Here is a 23,399-nt window from a genome sequence, read left to right as displayed (position 1 = left end):
AACAGGTTCTTGTTGTAAAATAGTGTGTAATGAAGTCCTTGTTGAATTCCCAACCAGATGAGAAAGTTTTTCTTTTTTAGTCTTAGAAATATTGTTCACTCATTGATCCACTTAAAAAAAATTTTTTTTAATGTTTGTTTATTTTTGAGAGAGAGAGTGAACAGGGGAGGGGCAGAGACAGAGGGCAAGAGAGAATCCCAAGCTGGCTCAGCACTATCAGCACAGAGCCTGATGCGGGGCTGGAACTTAGCAACCGTGAGATCATGACCTGAGCCAAAATCATTCACAGTGTTGTGTAACTACCCCATCACTATCTAGTTCCAAAATGATTCCATCATTCTGAAGTAAAATCTCTTACCCCTTAAGCAGTTTCTCCATTTTACACCTTTCCTGCAACCTCTGGCAATCACTAATCTGCATTCCTTTTCTATGGATTCATATATTTGGGATATTTAATATAAATGAAATCATACAGTTTGTGACCTTTGTGCATGGCTTCTTTTATATAGCATAATGTTTTGAGGTTCATTCATAATATAACGTGATGGTACTACATTCCTTTTTATAGCTTAATAATATTCCATATATTCCATCATGTGAATTTGTTTATCCTTCCATCTTTTGATGGACATTTGGGTTGGTTCCATTGTTGGGCTGTTGTGAATAGTGATGCTGTAAATCTGCATGTATAAGAGTTTGTTTTGAAGACCTATTTTCAGTTCTTTTGGATATATACCTAGGAGTGGAATTGCTGGGTCATATGATCATTCTTTGTTGAACTTTTGAAGAGTTCCCAAACTGTTTCCAGCGATGATTGGTTCTTAAGTTCGAGAAGATCTTAAGATCTTAAGAAGTTCTTAAGATCGAGAAGATCTAGGGTATTGTCATTTGAAGATGTATAGCCTGAGATTTTGTTTATATCAGTGGTTCTGAACTGGGAGTGATTTTTGCCCTTCCAGCAGACATTTGGCAATGTCTGGGGACATTTTTGATTATCACGACTTGGTACGTATTAACGGTACCTAATGGGTAGAGGCCAGGGATGCTGCAAAACATCCTGTAATGCACAAGACAGCCCCCTGTAACAAGAAATTTGGTTCTAAATGTCAGTGCTGAAGAAACCCTGGCTTATAACACCAATTTTATTGTTATTGTTAGAGACTAGAGTGTTACCTGTTTTTTACATTCACCTTGTGATTCTCTAATAATTGCGAAACTTTTTTTCTCTGTCAGTTTTCTCTTGGACATTATGAGTATAATATGCAAAGTTCTGAATTCTTAGCTGTGCTCAAATGAAAGCTAAAAGACTACAAAGGTGATGTCTCTTGTCCTTTATGTGTTTTTGAAAAGTGGTAAATGCTTTGGACAGCACAATAAGAAGTGAAGGATTAAGCAATAGCAATAATGTATTTCACTATTGCATCATTTTGGATAATTCTTATTCTTCCATTTTCTTGGTGTTTTTTTTAGTCTTTTTGGTGTAGTTGGGAATAATTGACTAAGAAATGACAAATTCCTATGATAATGAAATAGCAAACTTTGAAACATAGGAAAAATAACATTACTAAGATTCCATAGTACATCATAGGTTTGTATGTAATGTGCAGTGGACCTATATAGTAATTGCACAATAGAATGTTCTATTTAAAAATAGGAGTAAGTTTTCTCTGGTCTTTGAAACACCTCTAGAAAGACTAAAAGTCATAAAATGTCAATCCTTACATATAACTAAAACTGCTCAAAAAAGAAACTTAGGAACAAAATTTGGATGTGGGGTCAATCCTTTGCTCTGTAGCTCTCTGGGATGCTATTTCTTCCATATTCTTCTGAAGTTGGTGATTAAAAATCAATTTTGAGTTCTATTTCAATTTTAGGAATTTTGCTTCGTTTAAAGCTCTTGGCATATTTTCCTCCATTGTTCTCAAAGTAATCATATCTTATCTTATTTACTTTTCTAGGAGGGAGAGAGAAAAAAAGTACTTGGGAAAAGTTATACCTGTCAGTATTAGCAGGAGCTTAAGAAGAAATTTGTCAAACAACGAATTGAAGCTTAACACCACAAGAGTTGTAGTTACTGACCAGGTGAGAATTAAGAATGTATATAATTTTTGCCTACTGTTTTTAGGATATGATATATGAAAATGTATCTTTTAAAAAAAACAGAAAATGTATCCTTTTTTTTAACATACATCAAATTATAAATAAGTGATAGATGACCAGATTTAAAGCTCATGAAAGTCATTTAGATAACTAGCATTTTTGTTCTTATTTGCTTTCTATAAACTCTTTTAAAAAGTAGTGTGATTTAGGGTGCCTGGGTGACTCCGACTCTAGGTTTCGTCTGGGGTCATGATCTCACAATTCATGAGTTTGAGCCCCACGTCAGGCTCTATGCTGACCGCGCAGAGCCTGCTTGGGATTTCTCTCTGCCCCTCCCTGGCTTGCTTTCTCTCACTCTCTATCTCAAAAGATAAGTACATAAACATTAAAATTTTTTTAAAAAGTAGTGTGATTTAGAACCTTTATCAGTGTATTTCATTTCCAAATGTTAATATTTTTATTAAACCTCATTATGTTATCTAAACTGTTTTAGTTTGTTAAATATTTTTTCCTGTTTGCTGAGACATCTAATTTTGCTAAAAACACAAATTTGACCTGCCAGATTTTCTTTCCCTCTGCTCCCCACATCGCTCATGTATATTCACAGCATCTGGAGTCTGTGTAAAGTCATCAGAAACAACACAGGGGAAATAGATAAACTGAACACAGCTGGGAATCGACTTTGGCCTGGAATGTATATAATGTCTAAAGTATACTGTATGTTATTAGTTTTCTTACCATTTCTTCTTTAAGTTTATAAGCTAGAAATGATACAAAAGAATTTTTTCCTTTGGTAATATATTCTAGAGAAATGTCTTTAATATTTTAAAATATTCAGGTTCCCCCCATCCCCCGTTTATAGACTTTAAAAAGTGCCATGTATTGAATGCTATATTTGAGTTGAGGAATTTTAATGAGAATTTGATGGAGATTTTGTTTGTAAATGTTGCTATTAGGAGGATGTGTTAACGTTGTAAAGCAGAAATTTTATCTGGACTATCAAGTTTTCTTGTGTGCCTTTCTTTTTTTAAAGTGAATTTATCCATTGTGAATCTCACAGACTTGTTGATATAAAGTTGTTTATAAATTGTTTATATAAAATTCAAAAACAACTAGTTTATGCCATTAGAAGTTGGAATTCTATCTTTGCGTGGTGGTAGGGACTGGAAAAAGGGGCATGACAGGTGTTTTTAGGTGCTGATAATGTTGTTTCTTTATCTAGGTGGTGATTATGGGAGAGTATTCACTTTGTGAAGATTCCATGCCTATATCATTTGTGCAAGTTTCCTATATGTGGACTTGAGTAAAGTTTAGAGTATTAACATTGTTAAATATAGAAGTTAATTGTTAGCAAGATTCAGCAAAAATGATTAGGCTGTAATGATCTTGAGTATATTATTAAGTTTTAGTTTGTATAGCAGTTCTAACTAGTAAAATAACATGAACAGATGACTAATTTGTTAGCATTTAATATAGAATATAAATTGTAATACCATTTTCTAAAGCATACATTTATTTTTTTTAATTAAAAAAAAATTTTTTTTTAACGTTTATTTATTTTTGAGACAGAGAGAGACAGAGCGTGAACAGGGGAGGGGCAGAGAGAGAGGGAGACAGAATTTGAAGCAGGCTCCAGGCTCCAAGTCATCAGCCCAGAGCCCAACGCGGGGCTCGAACTTCTGGACCGCGAGATCGTGACCTGAGTTGAAGTCGGACGCTTAACCGACTGAGCCACCCAGGCGCCCCACTAAAGCATATATTTAGAAAGAAAAGGAAATTTTAAGGCACTAGCGATTTTCAAGTAGAAGAAGTGCTTCATTGCCATGTTTAACATTTAACAACATTTAGCTGTACTGGTATTAATTTTTTATAATTTGGTTACTCTTTTTTTTCATTTGAGGCCATATTGGTACTCTTTATATTTCTTTGATTTCTTCTGAGTTTTTCAAGCTTATAAGAATGTCTTCTATAGTTATTCTAGATTGATAAAATTAATCTTTGTATTGATTAACTCTAAAATTATAATTGAGACAGCAGTTGAATTTCCTCAGTGAAAAAGGTATATGTCTACACAACATCTGAAATAATGCAAAATGTCTGCGTAGGTTCTAGAACACTATCTTCATGCATTTAATGTTTACTTTATAATATTTCTTTTAGTATAATGAGTTCATTTTAAAAAAGGCTTTGATGCTAATTCAGAGATCCATAATCTGCTCACAATGTCTTTCACATGTAGTTTTGATGATAACTGACAAGCTGTAAGTTAATTAGCACAGAACTTACTAATGAGGATGTTAAAATTTAATTTAAAAGTGAGGATTTTTATTTGTATACTCTGGACAAATTGAAGGAAATTCAATCATACATATGATAAGCATTTCAGGCACTTTTTCCTCATTCGGGTACTTTATTAGATAACAATGAGAAAATATAATTAACTTAATGATAGCAAAGTTTTGAAAGTATGCTAAGATTGCTTGTCTTTAAAATCGGGGATAACCCAAAACCAAAGCAGTAAAGTAAGGTCTGTTAATTAGCATGGAAGACAGCTTCTTGAATTAATATGTGGTGTTAATTAACAGGAAGTCTGATGTTGTGTTGTAATTACCACCAATATTTTTGACATACTGAGTGACTGAAGGTGAATTATATAGATAGCAATTGAGTAAACACTTTTGTGCTTAGGAACGTTTTCCTTTGTTTCTGTTTCCTAGAAATATGGACAGACTTCTTAGACTTGGAGGAGGTATGCCTGGACTGGGCCAGGTTAGTATATATAGACCGTTAGTATTTTTTGTGTGTGTAAACTGCATGTCTTTCTCTAGTTACCCAAAGAGAAAGAAATCACTCCCAAGAAATTGTCTCACAGATAACCTTATGGTAAGAAGCTTACCTTATTGCTGGTTGTTGTATTGCAACAGTAAATAACATGTGGAGAACATTTTCTATTATCTTAATTATTTTCTCTTAGGAATAAGAATTTTCTACTTTTTAATTTAAAATTTGAGTGTATGTGAGGTTATCAATCTTGCCTTTTAGTAAAAAAAAAAAAAAAAAGGACTCAAAATATCTTATTTCTGGGTTTACAATGTAGAAGTAACACATGAAAAAGTAAACATGGCATCCTCTTGGCAACATTGAGAAAACTGACCCATAGAATGTATGTACAATTTTAAAACTGATGGATTCCTTATAGTAGTTATGATACATGGGTGAATTAATATGTAATATCTCTTTTGTTTTTTAAATTTAGTATATACGGTTTCTTACATTCCTATTAAAACTAAATTTGTTTTCACTTTTAATACTATATTTACCTTCATGCTGTTGGGCAAACAGTCTGTAGGTAGATTTTTTTTTTTTTTTTTTTGGTCTCAGAGTATTTATTCTGCTTTTAGCTGAAGAAGAAACTTTTGCCATTTTTTGAGTTCTGCACTGATTATCTTTCCAGTCCTCCATTCACAAAAGTGATAACTATGTGTTGTTCTTTTCCTGAGACTTTTATGTAATATGTTGTTTAATGACCAAATTTTGGGAATTTTTTTTTCCTAAAGTTTATTTATTTTCTTAGTAATCTCTACACCCAGTGTGGGGCTTGAACCCACAACCCTGAGATCAAGACTTGCATGCTCTTCTGACTGAGCCAGCCAGGCACCCCGGGAATATATTTTTTTAATTATTTTTATTTATTATTATTATTATTATTATTATTATTATTATTATTTTTTTTTTTTTTGCCTTCTGTTGGGGCTGGTTTGTAGACCTGAGAATATTTTTATAACCTATCTTATAACCCTTTTTTTTAGTTACCAGGTTTCCCTCATTTCTGTATCACTGGCAGTGAGTTTGTCTTCCTTCATTTAAAGTAGTCTGTATTTGGTGAAAGAAAGTTTTGTTTGGGATTTCATGGTGTTTTCAGTGTGGAGGCACTTTTACCCAAATTCCTTGAGTAGATCTATTATGGCTTCTACTAAACTTTCTCCTGTTAGAAAACTGGAATCATTTTGTGATTCTGTATTGCATCCTTGTGTAGACATCAGCTGTTTTTACTTTTATGAGTGTTGAATATTTCTCAGGTTCATTTACTGTCAGCATGTTTCTTTATGATTCTTCATTTTTGTAAGAGCTGTGTAATCCATTCTAAGAGGACTGAGCCTCTCTGAATTTGACCCTTCCAAAACTGTGTCCATACTTTTATAAGCATTCTAGATAACTTCTAGAATTCCCTAATGTATTCTGAAATGAGCAATAACAACATTAAGGCATATGAAAGTGTCAGAAGTGAGCTGAGGTAGTATGTAGGTACTGCAGTTTTACCTGCAAAATGTAGGCAATGGTAATTGCCTTAGTAGAATTCTTTTTCTTTTTTTGCCTTAGTAGAAGTTGCAGCAAATTTAAATACCAAAGTAATTTTTCTTAAGCATTAGATGCAATAAATTATATATCCATGCTGGAAATCCAAATCCATGCTGGGGAAATTTCTGGACGTGAAATAAGGTTTTATTGACCACAGATTGAGCTATATTGTATCTCAGTGACCACTGCAAACCTTTGCAGTAAGTGAAAAGCTTAAGTTTGGTTCAATAACTTCTCCTTGGTTTCTGATACTTAATTGCCTCATGTGTCCTCTGTATTCTTTTTTGAACTTAAAAATATGTTGTTTGAGAATCTGTTATTTCATGTATGTGTTTCATCTTCCCAGTTAGATGACAAACTCTTAAGGGAGAATTTGTGGAGTGCTAATTTCTGTGATATCTCCTTTATCTAATACTAGTGTGCAATGATTTTTTTTCCTAACATTTTATTTTACTCTTGTTCTAGACTTATTTGACAAATACTTAAGTGTTACTTTTGCAACAAGTGTTATAATAACAAATAATGTTATCATAACAAATACGTGTTACTTTTCAATAAACAGGAATAAAACGTTGTGTATTGTTTATTCTTAATAAAGACAAAGATATTTGGATTGGTAATAACTACTCTTTCCATTCAGTAATGGATAGTAGCCAATAAAATTAAAAAAGGAGACATAAGCTGCTTTATCCCTCCAAAAATAAATGGGGAATGTTACTTTCTTACCATTTAACAGAAAAGTCATAATGTTGTTATAAATAGGGGCAGAATACTTGCTGGTAAGTTTGCAGATGGCCCTTTTAAAACATGAGACTACGAACAGAACAGAGTTCTTCATCTTAACAACTCTTAACTGTCTCTGAAATTAAGTGATTTTCTTTTCTCCGTGGCTAATCTTTCCACTTATTCTCTGATCCCATCCTCTCTTGAAACTTTGCTCTTTTCAATTGACCCCTTTCTCTGCCTACAAAAATGTTTGTCTTCTGTATCCAGAAACAACAAAACTTCACTGCATTCTGCCATTAAGCCTTTTCTTACATTTATTTCTAAAATTTCTAAAGCAACAGCTTATACTCAAAGATTCTACTTCCTTACCTTTATCGACTCTTGTGAGGTTATATACTGGCCTCTTCCATTACTATTTTAGAATTGCTCAAATTGCCAAATCTATTGGCCTACTTTAGTTCCCTTTTCACTGGGCTTCATTATTTTAAAACTGTTCACAATGTCTTTATTAAAACTTTACCTTGGTACTTTTTCCTAGTTCTTCATTATTGTGTCCATACCTACAAAACAACTAGAAGCTTTATTTTTTTTTAAATAATTTAAAAAAACTTTTTTTTTAAATGTTTATTCTTGAGACAGAGACAGAGCGTGAACAGGGGAGGGGCAGAGAGAGAGGGAGACACAGAATCTGTAACAGGCTCCAGGCTCTGGGCTGTCAGCACAGAGCCCAATGCGGGGCTCGAACCCATGAACTGTGAGATCATGACCTGAGCTGAAGTCAGATGCTTAACCGACTGAGCCACCCAGGCGCCCCTAAATATTACATTTTTAAATGTTAATACTTGAACAGTGATAGGCTAACATCATTAAATCTATCCACAGTCTCCTATATAAACCTATCAGTAATTTGAAGTAGAAACAAGCAGATGTTTTGTTAGAACTATTAAAATTTGTAAACTAGTGGCTTTAAATTTCAAATGTATTTTTTTATTTGCTAACGTGCTTACAAACATGAAATTACTGTAAGACGTGAGATGATTTATTAAATGCATGTACTGTTGTAAATTTGGCATTTGGCTACTTGATTGTCTTTATAACTATCCCAACTTAGGTCCTGACTACTAACCTTTCTGCAAGCTGTGAGGACAAAACTCAAGAGATAGGTACAGCTAAAGCATAATCTCCAGTCTCTTAAAGTTTTAGTTTAAGTCTTTGGGTCTGTTTTAGCTTTAGAAACAGGGCAGTCTTTTCAGATTTTAATCTTCTCAAGCTTAAAAGTAAATGACTTCTTTTTTTTCTTTTATTATTTATTTATTTTGGGGGGGAGAGAGAGAGAGAGAGAGAGAAAGAGAAAGAGAAAGAATCCCAAGCAGGCTCCGCACCATCAGTGCAGAGCCTGATGTGGGGCTTGAACACTCAAACCATGAGATCATGACCTGAGCCAAAATGAAGAGTGGGATGCTTAACCAGCTGAGCCACCCAGGCACCCCAAAAGTAAATGAATTCTTAAGTAAAATGTCGGTAGCATCTGTTGGCTTGTCTTGTATTTGAAATTGTTAGGCCAGTATATTGATTTTCTAAGAACATTGTTACTTAACCTAGGTATCTTACATTTTAGTAGACGCATAGCAATTATGTTTAAGTGCTTGGCACATATTAACTACTTTGAGTGGATACTGGTGCTCATTAAAAACAGTATGATTTGAAAGTAGAGTGGATGTGGGGTTTCTAACTTTTTACACAGTAAAGGTAAATAAGACTGAATTGAGAAGATGATGTTTGAGCTAAACTTTGGAATGAGTATATGGCAACACATATTCAAAATGTTGGAGAATAAGTGATGTAAGGGAAAACAATGAGGAAAGAATCTGGTAAATGAATTTGGAGTAGATTGTGAAAGGGTTGAATGCCATTCCTGTTGATTCTTACTTTTTCTCCCCATAGGCATTATAGTTTATAAACTTTTTTTTTTTTTTTGTAGCAGAGTTACGAGGTAATTCAGTCTGTATTCTTGAAAAGTAATTCTAGTGGTAGTTTGCAGAATAGATAGAAAGGAAGAGATTGAAGTCAGAGTCCTCAATTATATGAAATACTTCTGACTTTTAACCTTTCAGGCACATAGTAGGATTTTACTTTTCCATCATTTTTTAAGTTAGCCTGAACATGATTTTGCTTTGACCAATGGAATGTGAGTTGGAAATTAATAGGTCACTTTTATGTGGAAGCTTTAAGTATGATTTGCCTGTCCTGGTAATCAAGGAAGCATGGAGATCTTTGTTAGCTGGGTCCCTGAGAGGGAATGAAAAACCTGCAAGTCAGAAATCCTGGACTTTGTGTGAAATGTCCTAATTATTTTGGTCTCTGGTTTTTGTTTTAAGAAACATGATGTAGGCCAAACTAAGCACATATGCAGACCTGTGTTGCCTATAAGTAAGTTATCAGTCGGTATCTTTTCTGATACAGGCCCTTAGTGATTTCCAGATGCAAAAATAATGGACAATACTCTAGATGAATGATCAGAGGAGGCTTTCTGAAAGTGGTGAGATGTAAGCTGAATTTTGAAGGAGTATTTCAGGTAGCGTGATTTAAACAAAATAAGTTCCTGAATTGGATGTGTTCTAGTGTATTTGTTATAACTCTCAAATCCATGCAGTGTATGGCTTTTGTATACATAACTAATAACGAGTTTTCTGTTTCCATGGGTCTTTGAGTAGAAATGTTTGTTCAGTTGTTTGTCTTTTGAATTTTGGTCTAATGTTTTATAGAAAGGATTAACATAGTAATGGGAAAAAATACTTGGAATAAATGAAGAAATAATACCATTTTCATAGATAAGGAGTTTTAATATCAGATGCCAGTTTTCCAATTTAATCATAAATCCAGTGCAGTTCCAGTAAAAATATCAACCAGCATTTTCATGGAATTAGAAAACTGATTCTAAAATTCATATAGGTGGGGTACCTGGGTGGTTCAGCTGGTTAAGCGTCCGGCTTCTGTTCAGGTCATGATCTCGTGGTTCATGGGTTCGAGCTCTGCATTGGGCCCTCTGCTGTCAGCACAGAGCCTGCTTTGGATCCTCTGTCTCCCCTCTGTTTCCCCCTCCCCACCCCCCAAGGGTGCTCTTTATCTCTCTCAAAAATAAACGTTTTAAAAAGTATGAAATTCATATAGGAAAAAAATAATCCAAAAATAGCAAAGAAATTGTTAGAAAGGAAAAGGAAACTTGCTCTACCAAAAATCAAAATATATTTTAATATTATATGCCTCAAGTAGTATAATATTGGTATGTAGATAGATCAGTGCAATCAATTAAGAAGTCTAGAAGTAGAATTATGCATATATGGGAACTTGATTTGTGATAGAAATTGTACTAAAAATTAGGAAGGAGAGGCCTGTTCATTAAATGATGCTGGAACAAGTGGCTTTCTGTATTGGGGGAAAACTAATAGTAGATTCCTACTTTATTCTATACACAAAAATGTATGGCACATGGATTGAAGACATGACTATGAAAATCAAACTTTATAAGTTTGGAAGACACACCAATTAGGATGGCTGTTATCCCAAAACAAAAAAACAACAACAACAACAACAAAAAACACAACTAGAAAATCACAATTGTTGATTGGGATGTAGATAATTTGGAACCCTGTGCATTACTGGTAGGAATATAAAATTATGTTACCTCTGTGGAAAACAGTATGGTGGTTCCTCAAAAAATTAAATGTAGCATTACCATATGACACAGTAATTCTATTTCTGCGTATATATCCCAAAGAATTGAAAGCTGGGACTCAAAGATTTTTGTACACCTATGGTCATGGGATTATTCACAGTGGCCAAAAGGTGGAAACGACTTGTATCTTACTGATAGATGAGTAGATAAACAAAATGTGATATGTACATGCTATGGAATATTATTCAGCCTTAAAAAGGAAGGAAGAATCTGACATACCAAATTCAACATGGATAAACCTTGAAGACATGACGCTAGGTGAAATAAGCCAGTCACAAAAGGACAAATATTGAGTGATTCTGCTTATATGAAGTACTAGTCAAATTCATTGAGACAGAAGGTAGAGTGGTTGTTGTAAGGGGTTGGGAGACCTAGTGATGTGGTTGTTAGTGTTTAATGGGTACAGGGTTTCAATTTGGGAAGATGAAAAAATTCTGGAAATGGATAGTGGTGTTGGTGGCACAATAATGTGAATGTACTTAAAGCCATAGAACTGTATACTTAAAAATGTTTAAATGATAAATTTTGTGTTGTGTGTTTTTTACCACAATAAAATTTTCAATATTTTTATAATGAGATTAATACCTACCGTAGATGTTTCTTAAAAGGATTAAATAAACTAACGTGTCAGTCACACAGTAGACAGACCCCATAAAATTTTTTAGAAGAAAATTTTGCCTTTATGACCTCCGAATAGGAAAGCAAAACTCATAAGGTTGCTAATTTGACTGCTTCAGTACATTACTATCTCTTGTCCCAACAAAGACTGTAGAAACAAACTTAAAAGACAAGGGATAGAGAAGATGTTTGTAACACATTTGTCTGCAACACATTTAGCAGAACCATAAATCAGTAAGACAATAAAAGACAACCTCAGAAGAAAGAACATGTAATGGCAGTTTGTAGAACAAGAACTGCCAGCAAGTAGGAAAAGATACTCAGCTTCACTATACATCACAGAAATGAAAATTAGAACAAGTATTAGAGTTTTTTAAAAACAAAAGTCTGGGGGCCCCTGGGTGGCTTGGTCGGTTGGGCGTCCGACTTCGGCTCAGGTCATGATCTCACGGTCTGTGAGTTCAAGCCCCGCGTCGGGCTCTGTGCTGACAGCTCAGAGCCTGGAGCCTGCTTCCGATTCTGTGTCTCCCTCTCTCTCTGCTCTTCCCAGTTCATGCTCTGTCTCTCTCTGTCTCAAAAATAAATAAACGTTAAAAAAATTTAAAAAACAAAAAAAACACAAAAGTCTGTTAAGTGTTAAGATTTTGGAAAGCAAAGATTTTCACATAAGTTTTTTCCCTTTGGTTAGGTGTGGGTGTGCAGTATGGGTGTGAGAATTGGTTAAGGATTGTATATCAGTGTTTTAGAACATTACGTGGCAAATAGAGAACCATAAATATACGTTGAATGAACACACTGTATGGAGTGTAAATGCTTGAAGTCACTTTGGAAATTAATTTGACGGGTAAGTAGTAAAATTGAAAATGCCCTGACTTCTGTGACTCAGCAATTCCATTTATTCACTTTAGAGAAATTCTCACACACATGTGTCAGGACACATGTTTAAGGATATTTATTATGACATTGTTTAGATTATTGAAAAATTGCAAACACCTAAATTTCTGTCTGTGGGAAAATGTGTTACTGGAATATAATGGAATGGAATTATTATACTCCAGTTAAAATGGACTAGATTCTTAGACTTATAAACATATTAAGGGAGAAAGTCAGGTTGTAGAGACATATACAATATGAAAGCATTAATGTTAATTTAAAACACAATACTTTTTTAAAGGGTACGTAACTTAAGTAAAAGTATAACAAATTCTACAGCAACACTATCGAGTAGAGCTTTCTGCAATGATGGAAATATTCTATATGGACTCTAGTACAATAGCCACTAGCTGTATTTGGCTGTTAAGCACTTGAAATGTGAGTAGAACAACTGAAGAACTGAATTTTAAATTTTACTTAATTTTAATTTCAATTAATTTAAATTTAGTAGCCTCGTGTAGCTGTTCAGTCCATGAAGTATGCCCAGTGTGATCTGAATTTTTAATTTTAATTAAATGTATTGTTACATGTAGCTAGCAACTACCTTAGGCCTAGATAAACCAACACAAATTCATGAGAAGGGAGGGAGGTAAAAGGAACTTTTATTTCATATATACTGTTTTTTATTTTTACTTTTTTTTTTTTAATTTTTAAAGTTATTTGTTTTGAGAGAGAGAGCACAAGTGAAAGTGGGGGAGAGCCAGAGAGAGGGAGAGAATCCCAAGCTCTGACAGTGCAGAAGAGCCCGATGTGGGGTTCAGTCTCACAAACTGTGAGATCAGTCATGACCTGAGCAGAAACCAAAAGTCAGAAACTTAACCGACTGAGCCACCCAGGTGCCTCTGTTCTCTCTTCTTAATAGACAAATGAACAAACAAAAAATAAGCAAAAGAACAAGTCAGTGAGTACCATTAAATGACGTTAAATAACATTTTCTTGTACTTTTTTAAATGCTGATTTATTTTTGAGAGAGAGAGGGAGACACAGAATCCAAAGCAGGCACCAGGCTCCGAGCTGTCAGCACAGAGCCTGACTCAAGGCTCGGACCCACAAACTGTGAGATCATGACCTGAGCCAAAGTCGGACGCTTAACTGACTGAGCCACCCAGGCACCCCTCCTTTAGTACTTTTTAAAAAAGTCACCAAGTAAAACAAAACCAGAAATGCATCTTAATTTATTTTTCAGTACTTCTTTTTCATGCCTTGCTTAGGCATTCCATATAAATCTAGAGAGGTTGCCAGAGGCTAGACTATGTAGGGCCTTGTAGAAGATGCTTTTCCAACTGAGTTGGGAAATCATTAGAGATTTTTCAGCAAAGGAGTTAATGCTTGAAACATTTTTTAAAAACCTGGGTACTCTGGAGAGGAGAGGTAAGATGGCAAGAATGGAAGCAGAGACAAAAAGGCTACTACAGCACTATTTTAAGATAAATTACAGATTTTCATAGAAGGCTTTTTTTTATATGTTCCTTGAGCTCTTTAGCTTGTTTTGACAACTTTTTATGTACTGATGGATGCTTCTGGTTACCTTTTTTTTTTTCTTTGATTCTTTGAGTATTCTATCCTTAGGTGATCCTCTGAACATTTACAAAGAGCCCTTCTAAACATTCGTAGATTAATTTGGCCATTTTTCTGCCTATTAAGAAGTAGGGAAGGGTCAAGAAATTGTATTTGTTTTCTTTGCTTAACTACAAATAAATAGTGATTTTGCTTTAGAAACAAAGCAAAAATATAATATGCCTTTATTTTTTTTCATTTGCTGTGCTTGCCAGGTAATCTATTATTTTTAAAGTATAGTTCCTAATTATTCATGTACTTGAGCTGGTGTTTCTACTGTAGAAAATTAGGAAAGGTCAGGTCAATAGCAAGCTAATTAGAGCATACTCTTTCTAGTTGTCATTGTATTGTAATTCTGCTGAGTAGATATTAAGCCCCATGAAAAATGTGGTGCACTTGAGAGGTCTCAAATCTACTCTTGAGATTCTCAAGTAAAAGGAAAACAAATTCCTGGTGGGTGCATTGTGGTTACTCTCTGTCATCTTGTTTGAACTTTCTAGTGAGTGGTCTTTCAAGGGGAAGGATCTTTGACACTTGTGAATGTTAAACTTCTAATTTGATGTGAAATTACCATAAATGGTTTTGTTTGAGTTCTTTAAGGGGAGCAGTTATTTTCTTCTTTCTTTTTTCTTTTTTTTTTAATTAAAATTTGTTTTCCATTTTTTTAAGTTTACTTATTTATTTTGAGAGAGATAGGAGACAGTGCGAGCGGGGAGGGGCAGAGAGAGAGAATCCCAGGCAGGCTTCACACTGTCAGCACAGAGCCCGATGTGGGGCTTGAACCCCACAACCATGAGATGATGACCTTAGCCGAAATCAAGAGTTGGATGCTCAAACCGACTGAGCCACCCAGGTGGCCTGGGGAGCAGTTATTTTCAATTACAGTGAGATTGCCTTCCAAACTTACATTCTGATGAAATAGAGCATCAAAATTATGAGGAAAAATGAAACATTAAAATTTTAAATTTGAAGTCAAATATATGACGGACTAAGACATTTGATACCATTTTTGGTAGAAAAAGTATATGGGATGAGAAATAAGAGAAGATACCCCTGTTTAATATAGGAAACTAAGATATTGCAATGTAATCTCAATATGCCAAATGTGTGGGATGTTACGATCTTGAAAATCTGGTGTATGTCGTTTTCTTCCCTACCCTCAACATTGTTTTGCATATTTGATTTATTGGCCGTCTTGCTCATTTGGAGCACTGATCTTTGGGTTTCCAGTTTTAAACTTTTGTGATGTAACTTGTAACTTTTCAGATCATATTACCATTTGGACAGTCCTCTAGATAAAATACTAATACTCATTTAAAATCTGGACAGATATGGTTAGTGTTCTCTCTCACAACACATTCAAGGTGGTTCTTTGTGGGGTGTTATCTGGGTTGAGTGCCGGGGAAGCATATGCCACCAGAGCAGGGCAATAGTCTCCCTCAGGCAGCTTCCCAGCACTGCTCTTCACACTGCTGGTGGTTTCACAGGCTCTTCCTGCCGGGACACTGAATGCCTATGTTGAGCACAATGGGAAGGCTTAGGGACAATGAAGAATAAATTAATGATTTTGATAGTTACACTTTTCTCTTACTCCTGTGTACATTTTCCCTCTTTTCACCCAAATATGTTCTTACCTGCCTATGGTAGCTCTCTGTTAATTAGTTCTTTGTTCTCTAGCGTTCTAAACACCAGAGCCTAAGTAATTAATTGAAAGCAAAATGCCAATCAAAAGTAGATAAACTAACAAAATCTAGTTTTGGTAAGGCACCCTTTAATGTTTTATAGAAAAGGTGTTCTTTTACTTCATGGAAACTGCTTATTTCATTACCTAGTACAATATATTTTTGTTATCTTTAAATAGCCATATCAGTGTAGGGAGACCATTTTGATTTTACTTTAGTTTGCCCCTGGTTCCACAGTTTCAGGCTATTATTTCCTTCCCATTTTACCCTCTGATTTCTATTTAAATTTTTTTAATTTTTAATTTTTTATTTTAGAGAGAGTGAGAGAGAATGTGAAATGGGGAAGGGGGCAGGAAGGGGGGGGGGGAGAGAGAGAGAGAGAGAGAGAGAGAGAGAGAGAGAGAGAGAGAATATTAAGCAGGCTCCACACTGAGCAGGGCTTGATCCTACAACCCTGGGATCGTGACCTGAGCCAAAATCAACAGTTGGATGGATGCTCAACCTGCTGAGCCACCTAGGCACTCCCCTAATTTCTGTGTTATAGATTAAATGAGATCTTTGAAAATTTTATAGTTCAGTCTTTCAACAAGGCTCTTCCTTAGGGGTTTCCTTGAGGGCTGTGAAAATTGTAGCAATATAGGGAGATAGCCAAATACTCCGAAGAGGGAATGTAATTGTCAGTGGGGTCTAGGGCAAGTGTATGGCTCCATAAAGAGAACCCACATATTTTTACAGTTATCAGGATTCCCCTAGAATTTATAGAAGTGGTCTTATACCGAATATGGACAGATGCCGAATGCTTCCCATGTTTTGATGTGAGGTGTTCTATGTACTTAATCTCCTCATTTAATCCTCATAACAATCCTATATGAATAGGGATAATTATTCCTGTATTATAGGGTTGAGTCACAGAACTAAGAAGTGAAGTTAGACTTGGAACTCAAGTCTGATGCCAAAGTCTATTCTATATCAACAACATCTATATCAGGTAGATAATCTTATAGTGTTGTCATTGGCTACTTTCTTCATAAATTAAAAAATCTTAATTAGTCTGGAAATTTTTATTGCAAAATGTAGGTGAAGAGTAAGATGCTTGCTTTTTAAATTTTTAGGAAACCTAAAATATTTGAGAGGATTTTTCTTCATTGTGACATGTAATATCAATTTCATGTTTTAAGAATATTTAGGTATTGACTGCTTATTTCATTTTATTCCCTATGATAATGTATAATGTATACCTTGACATATTGGCAAAAGCAGAGTATACAAATAGGACAACTTTTTAAAGAAGGTTTATGTTCCTTTCTCCTTTTAGTTTATAAAACATTTTCCTTACTATTCAGAAATTGATTAGTGCTCTAAATTGACTGCCAAAATAAAGTTGTTATATTAAAAAAATTACTTTTGGAAAGACGCTCTTTACTAAGCGAATTTGAATGACCAGTCTTGTTGTACCTTGACTTGTAATAATGAAAGAAGAGGTACAGAGAGCTGTTTTATTTGAATAATAGACTTGCCAATTAGCCATCAAGTGCTTCCATCTGTGAAATTTTTGATCAGATGGGTTAGCTGGGATGTTTCCAGACTAGGGCATCATAAATGGCACTTGAAAACTGTCACTTTGATGATGAGGTTTCAAGTATTACACTGCTTGATGCTGTGGAACCTTTTTTTCCTTTTGCAGTACCATGTTTTTTTAGAACATACTGATCCCACTTATGAATTCTGTGGCATCAAGAGAACTTGGGAGACCTGCCACTGATGTAAAGTTCTGCTTAATCTGCTGCTCTGCCCTGTGCTGAGATTGGTTTTTAAACCAGAGTATTAACAGCTTCTTTAATGGCCTGCACAGTAACGTTGGTTGGAGATCTGACTGGCACAAGCAGGCGATGCTCATTGCCCATGGGCCATGAAGCTGGCACACACTGGCAAGTTTCTTTGTACTTTCCTGGTAACATACATTCATTTTCAAACGTCTCCCTCCCTTAAATAAATGTAGAGTAGTCTGAGGCCACTTAAGTGTTGAGATTTCTACATGTAGCAGTTATATGGAATGAATTGAACATCTGTCTTGTATATTTTTTAGGATTTAAATTACTTACTGGTAATTATTACATTTTAAGATTTGTTTAGTAATTTGGAAATATAGATTTCTGGAATAATTGTCATATGTTTTTTTCTCACTGTGCCATATCTTCCTTGCTTGGTCTTATAATTAAAAAAATTTTTTTTTTAATCTTTGTTTTTGAGAGAGAGACAGACACAGTGCGAGCAGGGGAGGAACAGATAGAGAGGGAGACACAATCCAAAGCAGGTTCCAGGCTCTGAGCTGCCAGCACAGAGCCCGATGCAGGGCTTGAACCCACAAACTATGAGATCATGACATGAGCCGATGTCAGACACTTAACCGATTGAGCCACCCAGGTGCCTGCTTGGTCTTATATTTTATAGGATGTTTTCCTTAGTAAGTTGACTTCTTCGAATGCTTGTGGATATGGTTAGATTATGGAGTCCCTCTCTGGTCCTCAATTTGTGTACGGACATATTCATGCCTTTGTCATTTTGTGGACACCAGCCTGGCTTTCTCTCTGCCTTGGCACAGATCTCTGATCTGTCTAAACTCCCTGAGAAAGGCAGTAGGCAAGGATGAAAGCCCACATTCTGGAACTAGACTAGATCTGAATGGCCTAGAGAGACTAGAGAAAATGACAATACAGTATCCATATGCAGGAAAACAGATGTCTGGGGTCTTGTTCCTATTCATTTTTCTTCCAGGGTTTGTTTTCATATGTTAACATCATCCTCAGTCCCTTCAACCTCTCTGAGTGGACTTTGTCCCAGTGAGAAAAAAGTATCAATTCAAATGTTTTGTTGTTTGTTATTTTGGATTATCTAACCACTGTGCCCTTTTTATTCTTAGGTTTGGCTTTTCTTCCCTCTCCTAGGCAAAAATGTCCAGGAGTTCATAAATAGCATTAATTAAGCAACAGGTTTCCATTTTACAGAAGAAATTGAGGCATATGGCAATTAAGTAACTATGACATTTGAAGGAAAAAATAATGATTTCAGAGTGGAACTGAATGACTTGCTTTTAGGTGTTCCTATGTAGAGCCTTAAACAACAGTATAAATGGATGTGACAGTGTGATCTTTGCCTTCCTTCCCAAAAGAATAGAATTTTCCCCTGGGCGTTTTGACCACAGCTTTAATGCTCTGTAATAAGTTTTGGTTGACTTTTTATTTTTTTTCCTGTCCCCGTTCCTTTAATTCCTCTGAAATAACAACTCTGTAATCTTTTGGTTGGTATTCCAAATTGTATTGGGCATAGATGAATGTTTAATGACGTTAAGGCAGAGGTCAGTAGTATTTCTAGGAAATCTTGGAGAGATGTTTCCTATCTCTTAATCTCTTCTCTGTTATGCCTCAGAACGTCTGAGATTTTTATGCTTCTAACCAGCATAAATCAAGGAGTTGTTTTGAGAACTGAACAAAGTAGTTTTAAATAGGTAGTTACTTTTAAATAGGTAGTATGACTTCTTACAGAGTTCAGAAGTTAGAACTGTGTATAAGTTGAATAAGTGCCTTGCCATTTCTGTCATCTTCTCTAGAAACAACCACTGTTAGCAGTTTCTGTCCTTCTAGAGATACTCTGTATTAGTGCTGTCCAAGTAGCACCTTCCGTGAACAAAGAAACATGGTATACGCAGCTGTGCAATATGGTATCCACTAGCCACATGTGGCTGTTGAGCCCTTGAAATATGGGTGGTATGACTGAAGAACTAAATTTTTAAATTTAATTTTAAATAATTTAAGTTTAAAAGTTTATTAGAGAGAAAATGAACCAGCAGGGGAGGGGCAGAGAGAGAGGAAGACAGAGGATCTGAAGCAGGCTCTGTGGTGAAAGCAGAGAGCTAAATGTGGGACTCGAACTCATAAACCATAAGATCATGACCTGAGCCAAAGTTGGACGCTTAACTGACTGAGCCACCCAGGGGCCCCTCAATAATTTAAGTTTAAATAACTACAATTTAGCCAGTGGGTACTGTATTGGACAGTGGGAATATACATACTTAATAGTATATCCTGGATATTGTCCCCTCCCATATTCAGTACCTATAAAGCTACCTCATTTTTCTTTAAGTGATTGTTATCCCCTTTTATGGATGAACCATGACTTATTTAACCAGTCTTCTGTTGATAAACACTTAGGTTGTTTCTTTTTTTTTTTTTTTTTTACTATTTATTTATTTTTGAGAGAGCGAGACAGACAGAGCATGAGCAGGGGAAAGACAGAGAGAGGAGACACAGAATCTGAAGCAAGCTCCAGGCTCTGAGCTGTCAGCACAGAGCCTGACGTGGGTCTCAAACCCACGAACTGGTGAGATCATGACCTGAGCCGAAGTCGGATGCTTAATCGACTGAGCCACCTAGGCACTCCTACTTTGTTTCTCGTATTAATGTTTATGAAAAGGTATTTACTACAACATTGGCAGCTTTGAATTTAGGTGTCACCACTTACCTTGATCACTTTGCACACATTGGTTAACTTCTTTGAGTCCCAGCTTCCTCATTTATACTACAGGCACTATAGTACTTATTTTGCAGGATTATGTGATTATTAGAAGTAATGTTAGGTAATGGACCTCCAGAATGGTGCTAGAAACCCATATTAGGAGTGGTAGATAATGATAGCCTTACTGTTTACTTATTTTAATAATGAAACCATAACAACTCAGGACTGTATTTAATGTTGAATTATGGCAGAACATTCAAAAGGCTTCAGTTAGCCTAATTTAGGTTTGTAAGTGCAGATAGTTTCCACCTTTTATTCAGCCGACTTCTCTGAATTGTATATAGCCATCTGTAGATTACTTTTCATTTGCTAATCTAGAACTTTTTTATATCAGCTGGCAAATTGTACATTTCAAGCTCTTACATAGTGCCTTCTTTGTCAGACAATGGTTAAATTTAAGCAGGGTCACTGATTTTTTTTTTTTTTTTTTTTTTTTGGTAGTTGACATTCAACATTATATTAATTTCAGATGTACAACATAGTGATTTAGCATTTCTTTGCATTACAAAGTGATGTAGCTGCCATCTGTCACCATATGAAGTTTTCATAATGTTATTAACTCTGTTCCCTGTGCTATACATTGCTTCCTCACATATTATTTATCTTATAACTAGAAGTTTGTACCTTTTAATCTCCTTTCCTATTTCGCCCTCCACCCCTCTTCCTTGGCAACCACCAGACTGTTCTCTGTATCTAAGAGTCTGTTCTATCTTGTTTTATTCATTTGTTTTGTTTTTAGATTCCACATGTAAGTGAGATTATATGTATTTCTCTGACTTATTTCACTTAGTATAATACCCTCTAGGTCATCCATGTTGTTGCAAATGACAAGATTTGATTCTTTTTTGTGGTTGAGTAATTTTCCATTGTATATATACTACAGCTTTATCCATTCATCTGTGGATGAATGCTTAGGTTGATTCCATATCTTGGCTATTGTAAATAATGCTGCAGTGAACATAGGGGTGCATATATCTTTTTGAATTAGTGTTTTTGTTTTCTTCAGATACATATCAAGGGATGGAATTGCTGGATCATATGGCAGTTGTATTTTTAATTTCAGAGGGAACATCCATACTGTTTTTCATAGTAGCTGCACTAATTTACATTCCCACCAACAATGCACAAGGGTTCCTTTTCCTCCACATCTTTGCCAACATTTGTTATTTCTTGTCTTTTTCATAATAGCCATTCTGACAGGTGTGAGATGATATCTCATTGTGATTTTGATTTACATTTCCCTGATGATTAGTGATGTTTCATGTGTCTCTTGGCCATCTGTATGTTTTCTTTGGAAAAATATCTATTCATGTGCTCTGCCCATTTTTAAATTAGATTGTTTTTGATATTGAGTTGTGTGCGTTCTTTATGTATTTTGGATATATATCCCCTTATCATTTATATCATTTGTAAATATCTTCCATTCAGTATGTTGCCTTTTTGTTTTTTGATTTTTTGTTGTTTTTGTTGCTGTGCACAAGCTTTTTTATTTTGATGTAGTACCATGTGTTTATTTTTGCTTTTGTTGCCCTTGCCTGAAGAGACATCCAAAAAAAATATTGCTCAGACTGATGTCCAAAAGCTTATTGCCTATGTTTTCTTCTAGTTTTATGGTTTGCGGCCTTACATTTAAGTCTTTCATGTATTCTGAGTTTATTTTTGTATATGGTGTAAGAAAGTTCTTATTTCATTGTTTTGCGTGTAGTTGTCCAATTTTCCCAATATTTTTTATTGAAGAGACTGTTCTTTCTCCATTGTTTCTTGCCTTCTTTGTTGTAGATTAATTGATCGTATAATCATGGGTTTATTTCAGGGCTCTTTATTCTGTTCCATTGATATGTGTGTCCATTTTTGTGTCAGTACCATATAGCTTTGACTACTATAGCTTTGTAGTATTGTTTACATTTGGAACATTATATACCTCCAGCTTTTTTGTTCTTTCTCAAGATTGCTTTGGCTATTCAGGGTTTTTATGGTTCCTTACAAATTTTAGGATTATGTATTTGTTCTAGTCCTGTGAAAAATGTCATTGGTATTTTGGTAGGGATTGAATTGAATCTGTAGATTGCTTTGGATAGTATGGACATTTTAACAATATTAATTCTTCTAATCCATGAGCATGGTATATCTTTCGATTTATTTGTGTCATCTTTAATTTCTTTCATCAATGTTTTATAGTTTTCAGAGTACAGGTTTTTCACCACCTTGGTTAAATCTACTTCTAGATATTTTATTCTTATGGTGCAATTGTAAATGGGATTGTTTTCTTAATTTCTCTTTCTGACAGTTCATTAATAGTTCATAGAAAGAGAACATTTTAATTTTGTATCTTGCAGCTTTATTGAATTTATTCTAATAGTTTTTGGTGGAGTCTTTAAGTTTTTCTATATGTAGTATCTTGTTACCTACAAATAGTGACAACTTTTCTGATTTGGATGCCTTTTATTTCTTTTTCTTCTGATTGCTGTGGCTAGGACTTATGTATTGAATTAAAACAGGTCACTCTGTTAATATAACACTGTATTTGAATATTTTATGGTATATTGGAATATTGGTGAATAACAGGGATATAAAAAGGCGGTAATACTATTTAGAAGCAGCTGTAGATCCTAAAATTATATGGATTATGGAAGCATATTATGAGTTTTGTTATAATTTTTTTCTTTAGTATTTTCAGTGCTGTTGCTTATTTGAAATAAAACCTTTAGAGTTATATTGAAGAAGTAAACTTTTTTGAGCACAGTATATATCTCTTTATTAAGGTTTTAAATTTTTCTCAGCAATTTTTTGTAGTTGTTAAATGTACAGAATTTTCATGTTATGTCATATTTATGTTATATTTCATATTTCATTTTGTTATATTTCATATTCATATTATATTTCATATATTTCATGTTATATTTCATAACACTTATATTTCATAAATATTTCATATTTGTGTTATATTTCATATTCATATTTCATATCTCCTATTTCATATATGAAATATATTTTATATATTTCATATATTATGCGATTATAATAAGTAATTTTATTTCATTGATTATGTTGTCTGTAAAACATTTTACTTCTTTCTTTCTAATCTGGATGCCTTTTATTTCTTTTTTTTGCTGAAC

The 23,399-nt window shown here is 34.6% G+C and overlaps 1 protein-coding gene across 1 annotated transcript in view; it reads left to right on the top strand.

Annotated features, from left to right (window-relative positions):
- PSMD14 (proteasome 26S subunit, non-ATPase 14) overlaps positions 1-23,399 on the top strand; it is a 98,272-nt gene that overhangs the window by 4,437 nt on the left and 70,436 nt on the right. Inside the window, exons 2-3 of the mRNA XM_019457612.2 lie at positions 1,959-2,082; positions 4,818-4,869. Of these exons, the coding sequence (XP_019313157.1) occupies positions 4,822-4,869 (48 nt within the window). The 5' untranslated portion in view covers positions 1,959-2,082; positions 4,818-4,821. The remainder of the gene's footprint in view (positions 1-1,958; positions 2,083-4,817; positions 4,870-23,399) is intronic.

This window comes from Panthera pardus, unplaced genomic scaffold (assembly GCF_024362965.1).
Source record: "Panthera pardus isolate Hobbes unplaced genomic scaffold, ASM2436296v1 HiC_scaffold_10, whole genome shotgun sequence".
Classification (NCBI taxonomy): Eukaryota; Metazoa; Chordata; class Mammalia; order Carnivora; family Felidae; genus Panthera; species Panthera pardus.
This window is presented reverse-complemented; position numbering and strand designations above follow the sequence as displayed.